Consider the following 19458-nt stretch of genomic DNA (forward strand, 5'->3'; position numbering starts at 1 on the left):
GCCTTAGGGTGCCTCGGCTCTTTCCGCAACATTGGTTAGATTAGCTTGGTGTGCACTCCATCAGCTACAGTCTGCCTTTAGTATCGTGCACGTTGCGCTTGATGGTTACAGATTCGAGCTGCGGGTTTTCTCTCTTTGTTCGGGAAAGCTGCGTCATGGACACCACGGATGGCCGGCAACGGCACCGTCGAAATAGCGGGGCTCGAGCGTGAGCTCCCACCAGTTGAAGCTGAGTAACCCAACTCCGATACGGTACCAGGCAGCTTTAAGCCCTACCTCACACGACCGCCGCATACCTGGCCTCGCAACTCCTCTTCTATTCTTCACAACCAGCTGCCGCTGGGATTCGGACTTAGTGAAAATGTTTGGCTTCATTGCCGACGGGTTGACGTGAGTGTACCCCGCCCCCGCCATGAGAGCATGCGAACCTCAGCTATGGGTACATTCGCAAAGCCATTATAGCTTCTAAGAGCTTTGAGCCAGTATATCAGGTCCTTATAGATAGGCTAACGAACCCTCAGCGTCGCCATCACCGTCCTCCTTCCGATCTTCGCTTCCTACAAAGCCCTCCACACCTCCGATCCAGCCCAACTCGCACCGTGGCTTATCTACTTCATTACCCTCCTTCTCTTCCATACAATTGAGAACACTTTCGACTTCATCCTAGCATGGGTTCCATTCTATTCTTGGATCCGCTTCTTCGCGCATCTCTACCTCATCCTGCCGGGTTCCCAAGGCGCAACTTTCCTCTACCAGGAGTACATCGAGCCGTTCCTGTACCACCACGAGCGCGAAATCGATGACTTCATAACCCAGGCACACGACAATTCAAAGAAGGCGGGGCTAGCATACCTCCAGCAAGCCGTCGAATGGGCTAAGGTCAATGTGCTGGGCTTCGCGCCGCAGGAGCGCGCTCCCTCGCCCACCCCGGGTCAAAGCTACGCCCAAAACCTCATGTCGAGGTTTAATATGCCTTCTGCGCGCGGAAGTGACAACCTGTACGGCTTGGTCAACCAAGCGCTCAGCGGCGCAAGCGCGCTCTACGCAGGAAACAGAGACGCCCAAGCTGCAGAGCTCAGCCGAAGCGCAAACATCATCCCGGATAACATCCGCAATAACGACGACCGGCTCAACTACGTCTCCTCGCAGCGAGAGCGCCTGATGACACTCCTCCAGGCGTTCGACCGCGAAGCCGATAACGTGCGTGCTCAGCGGGAGGGCGGAAGCAGGTACTACGAGGGAACCGGCGGGCTGTCGAAGAGCAGGAGTGAGGCCGAGTTCGATAGGATTGAGGTTGACGAGGCGAGCTCTGGCTCTGGCTCAGAGCGACCGCCGTATCCCATCACTCCGCCAGCATTTGATCGGAGAACGAGCAGCGGGTGGATGCCTTGGAATTGGCAGCGCGGACCGCCGCCACCACCGCCACGGGAAGACGACCCGCTTGCCTATGGCAGGGAGCCTGGTTCGCGACGTGATCAGGGTCATTCTACGGGCTACGACGCTGGTGACCGTTAGTTGGTGCATGCTGTGGGATCCGTTCTCGTTATTCTCAAATTACGGCGTTAATAATACTACGTTGGATCGGGAGCTAGATAAAATGCTCCAAACGTGTTCTAACCATCTTGGCTTGGCTGAGAAAAGGGCACAATGGATATCAGGTATTGCAACGATTTGGACCTTGGACAACTGTCTTCTCCATGTAAGTCGAGACACTGATGTGATCTTACATTATATATATAGATGTGCATCCACATCCATGTCTATGCTCTGAGCTTTCAGCTCGGTCCTTCATCTTGTCTGTCCCGTACTCTACAATATCCTACATCGTCCTTTCAGGCGCACAAACCCAGCTTTCCAGCGGCTGGCTTTCTCATACCCTGCGTATACTCAATGTGTCCATATGCACAAGTCAAGCCATCTACTGTGTCGCCTTGAACGGGTAGCGAACGACGTCGTCTTTGCGTATCACAACCTTCTTCTTCTTCTTGTTCACCACATGCTCAACCCAGATCTCCTTGGTGTTGTCCTTGGTAAAGGTGCGGATAAAGCGCGGGTCCCACAGCTCAGACGCGATACCGAGATCCTTGCAGCAGCGCATCAAGGCATTAGACTTGCAGCCCTCTGTGGCGGTGGGTATGCCGTCTGGGTCGAAATATTGCTGCTCGCCGCGCGCAATGGCAACAAGCCTGCCCCAAATTAGTTCAACTGCGTATTTTCGAGTATGCCGATATAGCTCACCTTCCTTGAACAATCAAGCCGTATTCCCTGGTGACAATCTTCCCCGTCACAATGCTCTCACCCCTGGGTGCGAGACCCCATCCTCCAGGTCCGAAAGCCTTGTTCAATATCCGCCTGTACTTGATCTCAGGCAGGTATATTATACCGTCCGGCTTGACTTCTACATCATCCTGCACGATTGGCGCAAGGAGGACCTCGGCCTGCTCGGGCGAGAAGGACACGCTACCAAGACCGTGGTATGAGCGCGTCCAGTCAATTGCTGGGACGCCTTCGATCTCGGCTGGCTGATCTGACAGGCCGTCAGTGAGGGACCGCTGCCCAGTCGTGGCCTCAGTTGCTGAGGCATTTCGAGCGGTCGGGACAGGAGGCTCTTTCGCAGGGAAGCTGGGCGTGACTGTGCGCTGGGTCGAGGAGTACGACGGTGAGGTAGCCGATGCTGGCTTGGTAGCTGTGGTCGTTGACGCAGGTTTCGCTGCTGTGCTCGTCGAGGCTGTTGAGGCGCGTGGCGTGCTGTTCACGAATGCGCCGGAGGCTGGGGACGAGGAGAAGGCGCGGTGGGTGGCCCGGTAGGCAGAAGGAGTGCTTCTTGAGCAGGAAGATGTGATTAGAGACGAGACTCCCCTGCGTGCTGCCATTGTGAGATATGGCGCGGTGCTGTCGTTCCAGTATGGCGACGAGTTGCTGGACGCGAAGTCACGGTCCTGCCTGTCATTTCGCTGGCCAATCAGGGTGAAGCTGCTTCCGACTCAAGGACTTTCTGTATCATCTTCCAAGTTTCTCACTCCATCAAGTGACAACTCACTTGGCTTGACAAGCGTTTGAATACCGAGCGACAGATAGATAGCCGCCTAGTGTATCGATGCGTCCGTGAGGACAAGGAGGCTCATTGCATGCTTAGAATGTCGGACGATCAAGCCAACTTCACGCCACCATTCAATGCCCACCGACCGCAGACTATTGCTGCAGCAATCATCGATCAGTCTATTTACGATTCAGTACAGATAATTCGGTCAACTGTGTACCAACAACGGCCTAGCACATCATCGGCAGTGTACCTCGCTCACACCACCATACCAATGCTCCGGGCGGGAAAGAGCCACCCCCAGCAGTACATGTCCAGTTGCGCTTGTGAAGAAGGCTAATGGGACCAATAAGAATGGGATGACTTTTTTCCAACATCTCGGCCGACATCTCGTTTCTCTAGCTTGCATCTCGGTCGGGGACCGTAGTTGATTCACGCAGGGATTTCGTTCTAGCAGCCTCACCGCAACATCAAGAGTTCGTATCGAGAGAACATTGCTATACAGCAGCACCAAAACGCCATGTTTCCTATTACTTCTTCTACTTACATTGTTGCTCGTGACGCATAACCGATGTTCGCAGTTGCTGACGTTGGCCGAGCGATTCTGACAGTGGTGCACCATCAATGAAGGCCCCCAGCAACGAATCATGATTTCTGACAGCCACTACCCACGAATATGTCGGTTGGATTCAGCCCGGACTCCGGGAACTCGGTGATGTACGCCATCTAATGGTTCGACGCTACAACCCTCGTTAGCACAGCCTGATAGTCTGGGAGGATGCATGGGATAGCAACAGCCGATCATATATAACAACCGAGGAATCTTCTAGCCACTGCATTAATCGACTGAACGACGTCTCAGCAGCAATTATGTCTACGGCCGCGGCGAGCACTGGCCTAGTCGGCCAGCTGACCAGCGCATCCGCCTCGCAGATTTTCCTTTCTTTCATTGTTATTGTAAGTATCGCCGTGTGGTATGCCGGGGTAAAGTTAACTGATATGCTGCAGTTGACTGCTCGTTTCATTCTGAGAGGCGTCTACCGTGTCTATTTCCATCCTCTTTCCAAATACCCTGGTCCTAAGCTCCATGCCTTCACGAGGATCCCGCAGATGATTGGCCTATGGAAGGGAGAGCCACATAAACGCATTGAAGCTATTCACGCAAAGTATGGACGTGTGGTCCGAACTGCCCCAGATGAAATCAGCTACATCGATCCTGAAGCATGGAAATTCGTCCACGGCCACGGCGACACAAAAGCTCAAGGCTCGAGGCCGCAAAAACACTGGATCCGCTCTGGGAATGATGTCACCGATACCCCGTCTCTTCTCTTTGCGCCTACTGGATCTCACTCTCGCATGCGACGTGTATTCCACTCTGCCTTCTCTGACCGTTCTCTAAAGCTCCAGGAGCCGCTTATTATCAAGTACATCGACTTACTCCGAGAACGGCTTAGGGAAAAGGCACCGCAGGGAGCTATCGACATTGTCAAATACTTCAACTTCACAACATTTGATGTCATGGGCGATCTGGCTTTCGGAGAATCATTACACATGTTGAACAACGATGAGTATGACCCATGGGTGGCGAACACGTTTGAGTACTTGAAGACCTTTACGTTCCTTGAGATGTGCCAGTACTACGCGGTTACCCGGTACGGCGTCCGCCAGCTGATGAAGCTCATGGCCAAGCAGAGACAGGAGCATTTCCAATACACTGTTGACAAGGTCAACAAGCGTGTCGACCAAGGCCGTGCAACCGATGGTCATGATCTTTGGACTCTCGTATTGGACAAAGAAGGAAAGCGTGAAGGTTTGTCTCGTGGGGAGATGTTTGCCAACGCCAACCTGTTCATGGTTGCTGGAACAGAGACTACTGCCACTATCAGCGCCGGATTTGCATACCTAATGTGCAAGAATCCTGAAGTGTACGCGAAATTCAAGAAGGAGGTCCGCGAAACATTCAAGAGCCAAGACGAGATCAACATCGAAAGGGCTCAAGCTCTGCCATACCTTAACGCCTGCCTGAAAGAGGCTCTTCGTGTGTACCCACCAGTTAGCAACGCTCAGCCTATGCTTACGCCTGCGGATGGAACCACGGTCATGGGAGAGTTCATGCCTCCGAATGTAAGATGTCATGCCTCTACGAAACAGTGTGCAGTGCACTAATCTTCGCAGACTGTTGTATCTATCCCGCAGTATGCCATGTACCGATCAGAGACCAACTTCAAGCACGCTCTCGAGTATATACCTGAGCGCTGGCTGGGCGACGAACGCTTTGAGAGCGACAACCGAAAAGCGTTCGAGCCGTTCCACGTTGGTCCTCGTGATTGCCTGGGCAAGAAGTACGTTTCGCTAGTCCGCCGAAACGTTTGAGTTGGAATGCTAACAGCCATACAGCTTGGCATGGCACGAGATGCGTCTCATTGCTGCGAAAGTTCATCATCAGTTTGACTTTGAGCTCAGCCCCGAAAGTGACGGCTGGACCGACCAGAAGATTTTCATTCTTAACCAGAAGGAGCCGCTGTACATGAAGCTCAAGGCCGTCTACTAGATCGTCATTTCCTTAGGTATGCTGGAAGCGACATGCGGCATGCGATTAAAAACGCTGCATTGCTAGGCCCATCAAACTCAGTACTGTACTGCCCCTCGGAGAGAAACACAAGGCACTCAAAGGGGTGTCCAGGCATAGTACCCGAGCTCTCAGCAAAACTGAATGAGAGTACAAGGGTTCGCACATTCTCATTTCAACACCATTGTAAATTGTTACGATTACGGCATATAGTACAGTAGTGAAACAGTTGCAATACAGGAACACTTGCCCCGGTCCGAAAGATCACCTCTTTCAAACATCTTTGGCTGCAGTTCGCTTGTCATTGCCATGCTTCTTCCAGCATGCTCGGAAAATTTCCATCTGCAAGGCACCAGTTAGTCCTCGGCGTTCAAACATGACCGCACCAACATGCCGGTACTCGGGTCAGAATGTTTTGGTAGGGATAAAGCTCTCATCGGGATCGGTGGAAGGCCTCGGGTCGGCGCTCAATCGGGACTAACCTCCTTCTTGCACAAGCGCCAATCTTTCTTCTCGTAGTAGCAATCGGTCAATTTCATGTTTTCGTCTGCAGTGCTAAATCAGTATTCCCGCGTTCTCCGGCTCCGATACTGAACGTCGGCGTACCTGCGCATCCCGTGCTGAATATCCGCTTGTCCCTTCGCGTGGTCGTTAGCTAAGCTTTCGCCGTCCACTCACGTCCCCGCTCGCCCAACGAAAACAGCAATTGGCCGTACGCACCAGTCATCCGGCTCATCATCGTCCTGCATCTTGGACAAGGCGTCGGTTCGTGCTGCGTCGTTCGACATTGCTTCGGTTCGTAGTCTCTTGTGGGTGTCGGGATTTCCGGACTAGACGCAGTGGAGTGAGCAGTGCACGGGTGAGGTTGTCACTCGGCGGAGAAACACGGCGCCGAGACACGGTCACATCAGCCATGGCGGCCAAGATGAATGTTATGGTCTATTCCGGTATTGATCACTCGCGGCTGAGTTTCGTTTTTAGGATATGCTGATCTGTGGAAGGGACTGGGACGACGACGGAATCGGTTCGGCATTGCTTGTTCACACTGCGCCGGTTGCTATCCCCTAGCTATGCGGTCATTCCCGTGACTGGAGACGTCCTCGTTAAAGAACCATGGATGGCGTCGTGTGCACTTCTCGTGTTCCCCGGCGGTGCCGATCTAGGCTACTGTCGCACGCTCAATGGGGAGGGGAACCGCCGTATAAGTCGTTATGTCAACAACGGAGGTTCGTATCTGGGCTTCTGTGCTGGAGGGTACTATGGCTCTTCCAAGTGCGAATTTGAACCCGACAACCCTGAGTTAGCCGTTGTTGGTACAAGGGAGCTTGAGTTCTTTCCAGGAGTATGTCGAGGACTTGCATTTCCAGGATTTGTGTATCACTCTGAGGCTGGCGCGAGGGCTGCGGATCTGAAGATTCACAAGGATGCTTTTAGCGATGCTAAAGAAGAGCTGCCAAACAGCTTCAAGAGCTACTACAACGGTGGCGGAGTCTTCGTGGATGCGAAGACGTTCGCAAGCCGAGGCGTCGAAGTTCTGGCGAGCTACACCGAGGACTTGCATGTCGACTCTGGTGAAGGCAAAGCTGCGGTTGTGTACCGTAAACTTGGCCAGGGTCACGTCATTCTCACTGGACCGCATCCCGAGTAAGGTCCTCCCTACAAACCTCCCACTGTCCTGCTGACCACGGTCCAGATTCGCTCCTGCTAATCTCACGAAACCCACTGGGGATCCGAAATATTCTCAGACGATTGATGCAATTGCCGCCACGGATTCTACTCGGGTCGCTTTCATGAGGCTTCTTCTTTCGAAATTCGCCCTTAGTGTCAACGAAGAACAACAAGCGGTACCACCCCTTTCCCGTCTGCACCTCTCGTCTCATAAGCCGACAGGTGTCGCCGACCTCGTTGCGACGTGGTCTGAAAGCTTCACTATAGTCGATGACGAAGACTACATCGTGGATGTAAACGATGTTTTCCATGTTAAGAAGAATGATGGGACTTGGAGCGTGCGAGGCTTGACAAGAGCAGTCTCCGACGTTGCTCTCGACGTTCTGCCTAAAGCTCTTACGGGTCAGGACGATAAGAAGACGCCAGATAGCGGACAGAAGAGCGAGCAGAGTTCCGATGACCAGAAGAAGCCCAAGACGAAAGAAGAACAGATCCGCGAGCGCGTGGCGTATACATCATCGGCTTCACCAGACCGAGACATTGACTACGATAAGATCATCAAGAGAGTCGTCTACTATGTAAATGAACTCCCCTCTAAGCAAGCAACTCCATTTTTTGACCACGAGTCGTATTACGCAAATCTTGCACATCACCACCAGAAAGCACAAAATCACGGCCCTACCTTTGGCACGAATCTGCTCTACAGCGAAGTCACGACCTCTACCAACACGATCCTCGAAAAGAATCCGTCTTTGCTGCGGAACCTTCCCACAGGCTTTACGGCGACTGCCAGGACACAAGTTGCGGGCCGTGGTCGTGGCTCAAATGTCTGGATCGCACCTCCCGGAGCGCTTATGTTTTCCACCGTTATCCACCACCCCTTCTCGCTGACACAAAACGCACCTGTCATCTTTGTACAATACATCGCCGCTCTAGCTGTCGTTCAGGGCATAAAAACCTACGCACCAGGCTACGAGAATGTGTCAGTCAAGCTCAAATGGCCCAACGATATCTATGCCCAGATCCCCGGCTCCCCTACCAATCCTTTGGTCAAGATCGTAGGCATCTTAGTCAACTCCAGCTACTCCGGTAGTGACTACTCGCTCACGGTCGGAATCGGTCTCAACCTGGACAACCCTCTGCCCACCATTTCACTCAACAGTCTGATCAGTGCTCTCGGTCTCAAAGCCATGACGAACGAGAAGCTCCTTGCCAGCATTCTCGCGTCCTTCGAGTCGCTGTATAGAACCTTCTGCAGGTCGGGGTGGAGCAGACAGCTGGAAGAGCTGTACTACGAGAATTGGTTACACAGTGAACAGGTTGTTCAGTTGGACACACATGGCGGGATGAAAGCGCGCGTCAAAGGTATCACGAGGGATTGGGGTCTTCTGCTTGCGGAAGAACTGGGTGATGGGGAGAGGCCGACGGGTCGGATGGTGAGCTTACAGAGTGACAGCAACAGGTTCGACTTTTTCAAAGGTTTGGTTTCGCGAAAAGTTTGAGGGGGCTGCTTGTAAACTTTTTGAGGTATTCTCGGAGCTCTTCGAACTTATAAGTCAGCGCTCTCGCTCCTGCTTTCTTCCTCACGTTCGTGCTTTCGACATGACTTTCATCACATCTCATACCCACTCTCTTTATCTTGTGCTGGATGACTACCCTTCATATCTCCATTACCACTTCCCTCTATGCCACAAATCAACCGATTTTCATCAACATGCCTTCCGGAACCGAAGCCAACCCCATCTCAGACTCCGACTTCTCATCCACCTCAACCCTCTTCTCCACTCCAGCTCCAGGCACCAAAGAAGACCATATCATCTTCTCCGACTCCGATTCGGACTCCGACCCCGACTCGGACGACGAGCCGCCCAAGGAGAAGCGCACCCCTCGCCACCGCACCCGCGCCTCAACCTCGCCCTGGCCATCCCGGCCACCATCACCATCCAGCACCGCCCGCCTCAGCTAGCCGAGCACCACTCCGCCGACGCCGCTACAGAGGGCAACTTCGTGGCGCCTACGATCGCCAAATCCGCGCGCGTGACGGCACGTCGCGCCTGCCCCGCTGTCCGCCGACGAGCAGACCGAGCACAAGCCGCTGCTGGTCCGCAACCGCACGGCGACCGAAGGCGGCGCGTACCTCGCTTGGCGCTCGTTCGCGGAGGAGTCGCGTGGCACGCGCGAGTGCATAGTGCAGTCTGGGCTGGACGAGGAGGACCTGGAGAACGAGCTGCAGGGCGAGGAGAACGGGCTGCCGGCTTGGAAGCGGCCGATCACTAGCGAGTGGGCTTTCCGGGGGGAGATGGCGATGGAGAGGAGGACGGCTAGTCTTAGCAGGGGGCCGAGTGCGTTTGGAGAGATGCAGAGCGAGAGTGAGAGTGAGGTGGAAGTAGTCTTTGTGGACGATGACGACCTGGAGGCAGTGGTTGTGGAAGAGAACGAGGAGATGGAGGGAGCTATCGAGGACGAGGACGACAAGATCGTGATCTTGGAGGCGGATGGGGGCGATGAGGGGTACGAGGACCGGAGTACTAGGGGAGTGGTCTGGCGCTCGTGTAGCCCTCCTTTATGGCTGAGCTGGTCTCGCCTTATTGTATTTCACTAATGTACCCTCAACTGCTCTTCTCCTTATGTCTTCTACAGCTTCGCGAGACCCATCTCCGAACGCAATCAAAGCATATACCTGTACCCCTTCTGCATCTTCCTGGCCTTGCTGATGTCTACGCCCTCCATCTCAGCCGTCTTCTCCAACTTGCGTCTCTCTGCCTCGCTTAGCTCCCTGTCTTCCTTCTCCATCTGCTCCAACTGTCGGTTCTGCATTTGAAGATAGAGTCTCAAGCTTATGAAGCACGCAAGCGCGAGGAATTGGAGACCGATGCACACCCCGAGCGCAGGTCGATAGTGCGGCGCCGAAGACGGAGCATAAGTAAAGGGCGTCCAGATAGACGCACTGTTTCCAATACTATTGATGAATGCGAGCGCAGCAGCACGCTTAGCCGGTGGCCGTGGGATGGCACTCGAAATCCAGGCGTAGATCGTACCGTTCTGGGCGAAGACGAAGTTCATCAAAAAGAAGGAGAAGTAGCGAGGCCCGAAAGTATCGGTAGTCATGAAGATCACGAAGCCGATAGTGCTCACGAAGACTGGGTATGTCAAGAACCAGAAACGGTTGCCGTAGTAGTCGCTCGCATAGCAGTGCGCAAACGAGTAAAACACCATGAAGACGTATGGTGGCGCGACCAGCAGTAGCGAAATCGTCTCGCTGTAACCGAGTGTCTTCGTCAAAGTGGGGAAGAAGTTCTGGAAACCAGCAGCGCCTGTGATGCCCATGTATGCGATTGCGAGCAGGTATGTTTTCGGGTCCTGGAACGCGAGCTTCATGCCTCGGATCTGCGACATGCCGCCTGCTTCGTCAACGTCTGCTTCTGCGGCATCGATGGCGAGACGTCGGTTTGCGACATGCTTTTCTTCAGGCGAGAGCGCACCCCAGGTGTTTGGGAAGTCAGGTAGGATGAGTACTACGAGGATGCCGACTGCGACAGTAATCGCGCCCTCAATGATGTACAGCCACTGCCACGCGTCCATTCCCCTCTCGCCAGCCAAGCCGTGCAATATACCAGCAGCGATGAGGTTGCCGAAGGCGCCGGACACGAGAGATCCGGAGTAGAATATGGCGTTACGCTTAGCAAGTTCATCCCTAGGGTGGAGCAACGGTCAGCAAGCAGGTCTTCAGGTATGACGATACTGTAGACTTACTTCGTGTACCACTTTGACAGATAGAACAGAACACCTGCAAAGAATGGGGCTTCGACCAAACCGAGAATGAACCGGCAAGCCACGATGCCACCATAGGTCCTCACTTGAGAGGTGCAGGCGCTGACCAGACCCCATGCGATGGTGAAGAAGCCAAGGTACCAAGAAGGCCTACCGACATAGTTGAGTGCCAAGTTGGACGGTACCTATACACGCAAGATGAGTCAGCATGGCTCTTGTGCAGTTATGTGCGAAACATGGCAGCTTTGTGTCCGGGCATTACGCACCTGCATCAAGATGTATCCAACGAAGAGGATCGAAAGACCAGTCTGATACTGATCGCTCACGAGATGCAAATCTTCGACCAGCCCCTGCAATTTGGCAGCGGCGTAGTTGTTCCTGCATTAATCGGTCAGCATGTTTCGCGTAAACAGCCGCAACCTCGACATACCGGTCAATGTAGTTCATGAGGTAAACCAGAATAACCAGAGGCATAATTCGCATATCTATCTTGCGCACCAGCTTCTTCGCAATCCTCTTCTCCTCATCGGTCAATTCGTCATGGTGAGAGTCAGCATCTTCCTGGTGCATGACCTCCGCCTTCTCCACCGTGCCGATGATATCGCTGTCCCTTAGCGCGTGTTCTGCCATGATGGAGCAATGCTGGGGAAGTCTGGGGAAAGAATGCGGGGAGAGCTGCACGGTTTATAGACGAAGCTTTGCGACAAGAGCGGGCAAAGCACGCTAGGAGAAGATAAGCGCGATGAAGCTCATCGTCTTGACGAGTGAGAGCGAAGGATCGCCGGTCACCGCTGCCCCAGAGCCCACCGCCGCGGCTCACAAGTCGTGCAGCGGACACAACCGTCGGACAAAGAAACAGCGGTGCCACGTGCGCCTGGCTATCGTAGCGCGGACGGGGTAATGCGAACCAATGGGGGAAATGCGGCTGTTTCTCCTCACTCCGGTCATCGTGATCTGCACGCAATTTGCCGGCAATTGGCAGGTCAACGCAACGCACGCCGTGGATGGTGGGTGATTCGGGATTGACGAACGGCTTTCAAGACAGAAAGAGGGTGTGCGTGCAAGCGGGAAGGATTTTGGTATTAGACATGAGGAGCCAACTCCAACAAATACAGTGATATCGCTACACGTGCTCAATCCGAGATAACGCCTTCGAAACCTTTCATCATCAAAATGCGTGCCCGCGGGGAATCTTGATACAATCAAATAAACAGAGCAAACAGAACGAATTATTTCTCAAGCCCCGCTCGGCCGTCGCGTATCGTAGGCGGAGTATTGTGGAGGTTGCGTGTATTGTTGTTGCATGCGCGCGAAATCCTGAGGATTGTACCGATACTGGTGTTGCTCTTTACTCGGCCACGGAACTTCTTGGAGCTCCCTCCGCTCTGCATGTTCTTCGTGCGCTTCATTCATGGTCGGAAGCTCGGCCAAGTATTCTTTGTTGTACTCGAGTCCGGGTGAGCGCATACCGCCACTCGAGTTGTAAGAGCTTGGCCTCGTACTGGCGCTCTGGTAGGACCATCGGCTGTCTGGAGCATTCTGCTCGTTGCTAGATAATTCCGAAGCAATCGAATAACGCCTATCTTGCGGATTCAGATGGTTTGGCGATGGTTGCGGGTGGTAGAAGTCGCCCGGTAGCTCCATCACAGCGCCCTGCTCCCCTGTGTGCTTTGACGGATGGTACATTTGTGTCGCCGGAAAAGCCGGTGATCGCATAGGTGAGTTGGGCAATTTATATGGTTGCTGGTTTGGCGAGTCTGGTGATGCAGCGAGTTTAGCAACGCTCGAGCGGTCTGCAGGATTGATAGTCTTGAGCTTTCCGTTCTCCATCATTGCTGATATAGCTCCAGAGTCCAACAGCTCGGCTTTCTTAAGCATCCTGTCCACCAGCACCTTCGAAGCGGCCTTCATCTCCTTCTTCACGAAACTGGTCATGGTCATGTTGCATTTGATCTCGATATCTTCGCGCAGGTACAAGCCCTCCGCCGGTGCCCCAATACCCAACTCTTGAGTCTCAGGCGGTTCGCCTGGTTGAGTACCACATATCTGCCATTTGTTCCGCACATCTACATTCGCAGGCGCATAGGTATGTGTCTGCAAACCCCATGGCATGTCGTGAAAGCATCCCTTGAATTTGATAATGCCAGAGCCAAGCTTGCCGATACCTGGAATATACTGGATGCGCTCCGTAATTTCGTACCACGTCGCATAGAACTCGTCAGCGGGCGCATCACGGGGCGCTTTGACGGCTTCGAAGCTCAACACGAGCGGGTTCAGTTCGATTATCTCCCCATGGCTGTGTAGCATGTCTATCGCGAGCTGTCGGGGTATGAAGCTCGGTATCGGCGTAATGTTGATGTAGGTGGTTTTCTTCCTGGTGAGGCCCATGGTGATGGGGGTCGCTGGGGTCGTGAAGAGGGCGAAAAGTGCGCAGGACAGCTGGAGACGGGGTATAATAAGCTGCTGACGGCCCTCCTCAGCGCCGATGCTTCGGATTTGTTAGCTGGGTACCGCCCAGCTATCTAGAGCAGTCGGCCTGGCTAGATCAACAGCTTGGCCCTATGAGAGACCGCGTCATGCACGTGGCGTACGCGATGATGTCAGCCGTATGGAGGACTGGAAACAAAAATACCCGAAACACCACGCGAACTGTCCCTCTTGCTATTGTAGGCCAGCGTGGATAAGATGATTTCGCGATGTCGATCCAAATCTCTCACCTGCAATAACGCGGGCGTGTTGGCTTCGTGATAAAGAATGCTTGAAGCCCCTCGCTCTTGCGGGCCTAATTTTAGCTTGCTATGTCAGCGCGAGCACATGAAAGAAGGCTTGTAATGTCGGGTGATGGCAATTTCGACCATCCATGTATTGACAGCTAGTCGGTAGCATTTCAATCAGCGGGATGGTCATCTCTTATCTCTTCCAGCCTGTCACGCAAGCTAGCGAAAAGAGTCGGAATACTCCAGAGCCGTCCACGCCAAGCTAACATTATTGGGGCTACGCGCGTGTATGAAGGCTGTGCTGCGGCTTGCATGCGTCCACATTTTTGACCGCTCAATTGCGCCAGCACCTCACAGGTTGTCTCAATGTCGCATAAGTACTGAGGCGCTCGGCCTGGCCGTGTTGGCCGTCAGCTGGCTGGCGCATCCTCCGGCCGGCTGCATTCGCGGTGTAAGGCTAGTCCTATGAAAGCTCAGTGCCAGGTTCCATGGCTGTGAACCCGCTGCGATAGTCACGTGCCCTTCACCGCGACCTGAGAGTGGTCAAAATCGTCAAGCCAGTATCGCGATCACAGTGCGTGACCAAAGAATACTGGACTTTCTGTGGCTGTAGAATTCCGGGACAGACAGTCTAATTGTGCTTTTATAACTGTATCATCCAGTAACTTCCTACAAGGTAAGGTATTAAAAAGTAGTTTGCTTTGGCTATGAGAGCGATAGGCGCCTCAAAAATAGAGAAGCCAAAGAACACTCTCCCATCCCGCATAGACACCAGTACTTCGTACAGTAATAGAAATCTGATTCACTTCGTCACTTCTCCCTGTAGTGCGTTACGCCAGGCTGAAGGGTGGGCTCTTGCACTTCTGATGTTGTGTTTTACAACAGAGAGTCCACACAGATGTCCGCCTCTCCTAAAAAGGCATTTTACCATCACACGATCTGGCTTACACTTTGCCTAGCGTGTCCGAAAGGATCTCTTGCAGCAGAACCGCCTCTTCTCTCAGCTCTGACTCATGCCGGCGCGTTGTCCGTGGTCTCCTCGGTAGTGCACAGGTGCTCCAGTACAGCATCGAAGAAATACAGGATCTCGAGCACCGTGGTCCAACTTTCCAAGCCAGACTCCCTAGATCTCTTCCGAGGGCGATCCCACATCAAGGATCGGTTGGATGATCAAATAGCAACCTGCTCAGGCCTGTTTCTCCGATTCGGTGGTATCAAATAGTACCCTTGCCCTTTGATGCATTCACGGGACACAGCAATGCGTCCAATATTCACAATCGACTCGAAACTTTCAACACAACCTCTGTAATCAAATATACCAAGTGAAAACAGCCATACTCTCCGACGCCAAGTCAAGCAAGTCATTATGGATCAGAGAAGTTATCACCATGTACAATATCTAGCTTACAAACGAAGCAAGTCCTGAACTGCTCTTTGTGTTGTAGCACAGCGTAGCGACCTCACCCTCCCTCCTCGCCACTGCAGCTGCAGCTCCACTCGTACTCTCCCCTCCGTGTACTCTTCGCTCGTTTCACCCACACAAATCCAGCCCGTCGACGCACGATGCCTCCTCCTTTGTCGGTACGGCAAGGACCCCGTCAGCCACTTCAAACACCTTTGCAAGCGTCCTCGCACACGCCCACGCCCACGCCCACGCTCATGCTCACGCCACCGCTACTGCCACAGCCCCTCGCCTTGGTGTTGCCAGCCTGACGCTCGGGCACGGTACGCTAGGCGCGCGGACTGTGAACAAGAGGGGTAGGGGCTCGGTACGCTACTGGGCTATTCTCGGGTGGGCTGTGGGTGAGGGGGCCATGCAGCTGCTGGTGCCGGGGCAACGCTGGGAAGCTGCGAAGAATCTCAAGAACCCCGTGTTTGGATTCGAGAGAGTGTGGATGGGCTTCCGGAGACTGGATTGATGAACATGGCCGTGTGAGTGAGCACGGAGGGATGGTCGTCGCCGCAGTGATCAAGTCGAGTCTAGAAGAATTACTATCCTATCTCAACCTCCTTATGGTACCAGTTATGTATATACACATGCAAAGGGTGCCAGCGGCATGATGAGAAAAACGCCAAATGCCAACGCTCACGTGACAAAAGAATAAATGTTTAGCCGTCATAGAAACCTTCGCGGCGCCTTCCGCTCGTCCTCAAAACTGCGGTTCCTCGGCGATGCCTCGAAGCTGAAGCGCACAAACTCACTCTCTGCCGCCTCGGTATTGATGCTCGTTTTGTTGGCCTCGCTGTATGTCGAGGACGTCTGCCCCTGCGGCAACGCATCCGCAACGGGCGCAGAGCAGTCCTTTTTCGCAGGCAGATCGAACGCGGCTAGGGTGAAAGGGGTAGGCGTGTAGTCCCTCTTGCTGAGAATGTCCGGAGTCGAAGAAGCGGGTGCGTAAGTATGCTTTTGGGGCACGTCAAAGCTAGGATGGTATGTCGGCATCGGTGCTGGGAGGACCACAAAACTATAGTCCGGCGGTGCGTTTCCCTCGAGTTTTCTGGAGGCCATGTCGATGGCATCGCTCTTCTCAATGTCCGGGGTGCTCGCAAAATTCGCATAGATCAGATGAGAGGATTGGTTAGGTGAACTGCTTGAACGGACTCGTTGCTGTTTGACTGGGTGCTGGCCAAGGGGCATTCGAGATCCGCGCAGAGGCCAGTCCGCGGATTGGGGTAGCAATGGGACCGGTGGCGCCAGCTCGCTCAGGAGGGTTGCTCGGGTGGGATCCCACAGCGAGGATTGTGACCTGCTTGAAGGTCGTGAGCTGCTTCTGATTGAGCCGTTGTTTGACATCGACGGGCGCTTGACTTTCCAGTTGCCAGTCTTGTCATCGATTTCCATTACAGATGACTGGAAACGGAGTGAGTCGGCTAAAGTGCGTGTATCTTCAAAGATGGAAGCATCGTACTCATGGAGGGTCTCATTTGAGGCAACCGTATTGACGCTTGCGGCGGGCCCAGATTGGCGCTTGAGCCTCTTCTCATTGCCAATCACGTCCACATTGAACTGGCTTTGGCGGTATGCTCGGTAGTCTCCTGGCTTTTTGGCTCCATCGGGAACGTAGAAGCGAAGATCGACGCGCATGACAGCGTAGAAGATTACGACCAACAGCTCGGTCAAGAAGTTGAATACGTAAAAGCAGGCCTTGGAGAAGTACCACGGGACTGCGTTGGGCTGACCTTGATCATTGCGCAACGGCACCTCTGGAAGCCACCCGGTGATAGTACGGAAACACTGGCCGAGCGCCAAGATGAAACTTCCGATGAAGAGTACACCAATAGCGTTCCTCAGACGACCAGCACCAAACTTCTCTGTTGCTTCGCGGGGTATGACGAAGGATACAAGCAACATAAACAATGGTGCGAGGGTAAAGGCTCCGAAGAATGTGAATGCCGCAAGTTGCAAGTCCCGGTCGACTCGAAGTATAGTAAAGTCCAGAGTGAAGAATTGCTGTATAGAGGCCACGATGATCATTAACAAAGCAAGGATGAGTGCTATCATACCGCCCCGGTGGAAAATTCGGTACGGAGTTGACCATCCAATGTGCGGATGCTGGGCTCGGATAACGCGTTGGACAAAGAACCAGTTGCAGAGATAGAGAATGATCGTTCCGACGTAGACAAAGACTTGCGCTGCGATTCCGAGGCTGACATTCGTTGGGTAGCATGCCCAGGCTATTCTCAAGGACATGGTAATCAATCGCACTTTGCAGAACCCTAATGCTGTCAGTCTGTTGGTTCGCCTCGCCGCAAAATGCTGAACTTACCGAATAACGCTCCATTGAAGATGAACTTATGCCCCCGATGCTTGTTGTATTTCATAATCTTTATGTGGATCACGGCGAAGATGAGATAGAAAACGAGAAAGGCCGACGTTATCGGTATATCTGGGATTATTGCTGGCCTGCCGCCCAGGCCGATGTATCGAGGTGCATACGGCGCAGATTGTGGTGGACCCTTTAAGATGTCAACTGTTGCACTCTTATGCGGTACCCAGCCACTTACAGCTTGTCCTGGACCACCTGTGGAAGACATGTTCAGCAAGTGCTTTCGGTATGATGACTAGGCAAAAGGATCAATGCAAAGATCAGGGAGGTTGGGACATATATCAGACATCCAGCCCAGCTGTTCTCACATGGGGTGGGGCCGGAAACGGCTCAACCTTGCCTTAGAACCATGAATAGCTCTAGCGTGAGTTCAATGGATGACGGCAGTGCGCCCACGACGCACATGAAACGGAAAAGCAAACCAATCGAAATCGCATAGCCTAGTCATTTCAGGTAGAAGGCGTACAGCAGTTCCTGGCTCGGCCTAGGTTTACGGGCCTGCGCCTTGCTGGAACGGGGACCCGGCGATTCTCTGTGCGTGTAATGAGAACTAAGCGCATGCACGCCGTGGTAACGTTGTAGCAGCGCTCAGCTCATCAAGTCGATAGCCACTGTGGCTGCGCATACTATTCTCGCAAATGTACACATCCCCAACACTGAATGCAGGTAAACATTTTACAGGAGTCAACCCAGCTGTTTCGAAACTGTTTGGACAGACCCTTGCGACATATCGGCAGACGCGGTCTCACATTGATGGTGACGCGCGATGAGACGCCGCGTGTTGGGGTTGGAGGCTTCGTCGGCTCTCCTCAGTGCAGCCCGGTGTTGATCACTGATGTGGTGGAGCGGAGACGGAAGTCGGTGGTACGGCGCCTGGCCTCCGCGACTTTGACGTTTCCATCGGGGGCAGGGTACCGACTGTGCGGTTGCTCTTACCGCTTGGGGCATTGGCGTGGCAACTTAATGGCTGCTTTGACATAACAGACCAGCATTGCAAGCGTTCCGAACGCTGTCAGAATCAAGGCCTTAAGAGGTCAAGCGGATACAGCCTGTCATGCCTCGTGGTTGTACGCGCGATGCGAACAACGGAGCGGCACTGCCGCGCTTCGTTGGGTGTGTGGAGTGTGAGGCCATCTGGAAGTAGCTTGCGTTTACAGGGAATTGCTTTGGCGTCCAACCGAGATCCTCTGCTGCCGTAGATCTCGACCTGATTGCTTTTTGGCGTTGTTGGGGAGAAGACATGCGGTAGAGCCTGGAGTGACCAGAGCAAATGCTAGCTCGACTGCGTGGGCGGATCAAGTCCTTAGCTGTCTACGAATAACTGACACCCTTCCAATGCAACGCTGTGTGAGGGAGCAAAGCTCGAGTCAGATCTAATATTGAGATTTCTGTTGGCATGTCGGTCGTTGTGCAGGTGACCTAGATCTCCTCGTCTATTTGGAACCGTCGGTTCCCAATGCTGCGTCCGGCCTTTGAAACACCGCTATGCTAACTCGAATCGCGCGCCATAGAAGTTCCAAACTAGAGAAGCGAGGTGGGCGTAAGCCAGACCCCGCAAGTAACGTCAAGAGGAGCTCTATTAGAAGCTTTGTCGTGACTTGTAGAGGCTGTGGTAGAGATGTCGGAGGCATCGGCCCATTGACATGAAGATGCAGTCGGATGCTAGCGATGCTGGTGGAAAGGAGAAAACGTCTGTTGTTGAACGCGAGAAGGGTCGGTCTTCGGACGCTTTGGAAATTGATCACCGTTTCATACAAAACATGTGTTGGTCACCACCGCTGCCTGACCGATTGGCCGTTGTGTCACCGGATGCAAACGAGAATACACAAATGGCGAGTGCGGTTGATTGATCAGGCATCTCTGCTT

At 53.6% G+C, this 19458-nt stretch overlaps 8 protein-coding genes across 8 annotated transcripts; 3 read left to right on the forward strand and 5 right to left on the reverse strand.

The window, feature by feature from the left end:
* Window positions 1-250: 250 nt before the first annotated feature.
* On the forward strand, window positions 251-1760 carry CC84DRAFT_1162120 (uncharacterized protein). Its single transcript, XM_018177913.1, has 2 exons — window positions 251-390; window positions 522-1760. The coding sequence occupies exons 1-2, from the start codon at window positions 362-364 to the stop codon at window positions 1513-1515; spliced, it is 1023 nt and encodes a 340-aa protein (XP_018038491.1). The 5' UTR covers window positions 251-361; the 3' UTR covers window positions 1516-1760.
* A 158-nt stretch (window positions 1761-1918) lies between these two features.
* Window positions 1919-2873, reverse strand: CC84DRAFT_1086196 (mitochondrial genome maintenance protein MGM101; the record flags this gene model as incomplete). The annotated part of the gene is made up of 2 exons (XM_018174147.1): window positions 1919-2186; window positions 2239-2873. 2 exons carry the CDS (start codon window positions 2871-2873, stop codon window positions 1919-1921), a joined length of 903 nt encoding a protein of 300 aa, XP_018038492.1.
* Window positions 2874-3910: 1037 nt separating this feature from the next.
* CC84DRAFT_1214661 (cytochrome P450 monooxygenase-like protein) lies at window positions 3911-5591 on the forward strand (the record flags this gene model as incomplete). The annotated part of the gene is made up of 4 exons (XM_018182660.1): window positions 3911-3997; window positions 4049-5164; window positions 5216-5382; window positions 5438-5591. The coding sequence occupies 4 exons, from the start codon at window positions 3911-3913 to the stop codon at window positions 5589-5591; spliced, it is 1524 nt and encodes a 507-aa protein (XP_018038493.1).
* A 466-nt stretch (window positions 5592-6057) lies between these two features.
* Window positions 6058-9178, forward strand: CC84DRAFT_555987 (class II aaRS and biotin synthetase). The gene is made up of 3 exons (XM_018186678.1): window positions 6058-6556; window positions 6611-7253; window positions 7303-9178. The coding sequence occupies exons 1-3, from the start codon at window positions 6523-6525 to the stop codon at window positions 8777-8779; spliced, it is 2154 nt and encodes a 717-aa protein (XP_018038494.1). The 5' UTR covers window positions 6058-6522; the 3' UTR covers window positions 8780-9178.
* Window positions 6077-6397, reverse strand: CC84DRAFT_1214662 (uncharacterized protein; the record flags this gene model as incomplete). The annotated part of the gene is made up of 3 exons (XM_018182661.1): window positions 6077-6156; window positions 6216-6247; window positions 6330-6397. 3 exons carry the CDS (start codon window positions 6395-6397, stop codon window positions 6077-6079), a joined length of 180 nt encoding a protein of 59 aa, XP_018038495.1.
* Window positions 9179-9944: 766 nt separating the features above from the next.
* CC84DRAFT_1085784 (permease of the major facilitator superfamily) lies at window positions 9945-11678 on the reverse strand (the record flags this gene model as incomplete). The annotated part of the gene is made up of 4 exons (XM_018174116.1): window positions 9945-10971; window positions 11031-11233; window positions 11315-11426; window positions 11479-11678. The coding sequence occupies 4 exons, from the start codon at window positions 11676-11678 to the stop codon at window positions 9945-9947; spliced, it is 1542 nt and encodes a 513-aa protein (XP_018038496.1).
* A 606-nt stretch (window positions 11679-12284) lies between these two features.
* On the reverse strand, window positions 12285-13436 carry CC84DRAFT_1173677 (uncharacterized protein; the record flags this gene model as incomplete). Its single annotated transcript, XM_018180051.1, has 1 exon — window positions 12285-13436. One exon carries the CDS (start codon window positions 13434-13436, stop codon window positions 12285-12287), a length of 1152 nt encoding a protein of 383 aa, XP_018038497.1.
* A 1998-nt stretch (window positions 13437-15434) lies between these two features.
* Window positions 15435-18038, reverse strand: CC84DRAFT_556032 (uncharacterized protein). The gene is made up of 3 exons (XM_018186679.1): window positions 17771-18038; window positions 17533-17722; window positions 15435-17482 (listed from the first exon to the last, which is right to left on the reverse strand). Exons 1-3 carry the CDS (start codon window positions 17798-17800, stop codon window positions 15882-15884), a joined length of 1821 nt encoding a protein of 606 aa, XP_018038498.1. The 5' UTR covers window positions 17801-18038; the 3' UTR covers window positions 15435-15881.
* Between the last annotated feature and the right edge of the window lie 1420 nt (window positions 18039-19458).

Source organism: Paraphaeosphaeria sporulosa (assembly GCF_001642045.1).
Source record: "Paraphaeosphaeria sporulosa strain AP3s5-JAC2a unplaced genomic scaffold CC84scaffold_3, whole genome shotgun sequence".
In the NCBI taxonomy this organism is placed as follows: Eukaryota; Fungi; Ascomycota; class Dothideomycetes; order Pleosporales; family Didymosphaeriaceae; genus Paraphaeosphaeria; species Paraphaeosphaeria sporulosa.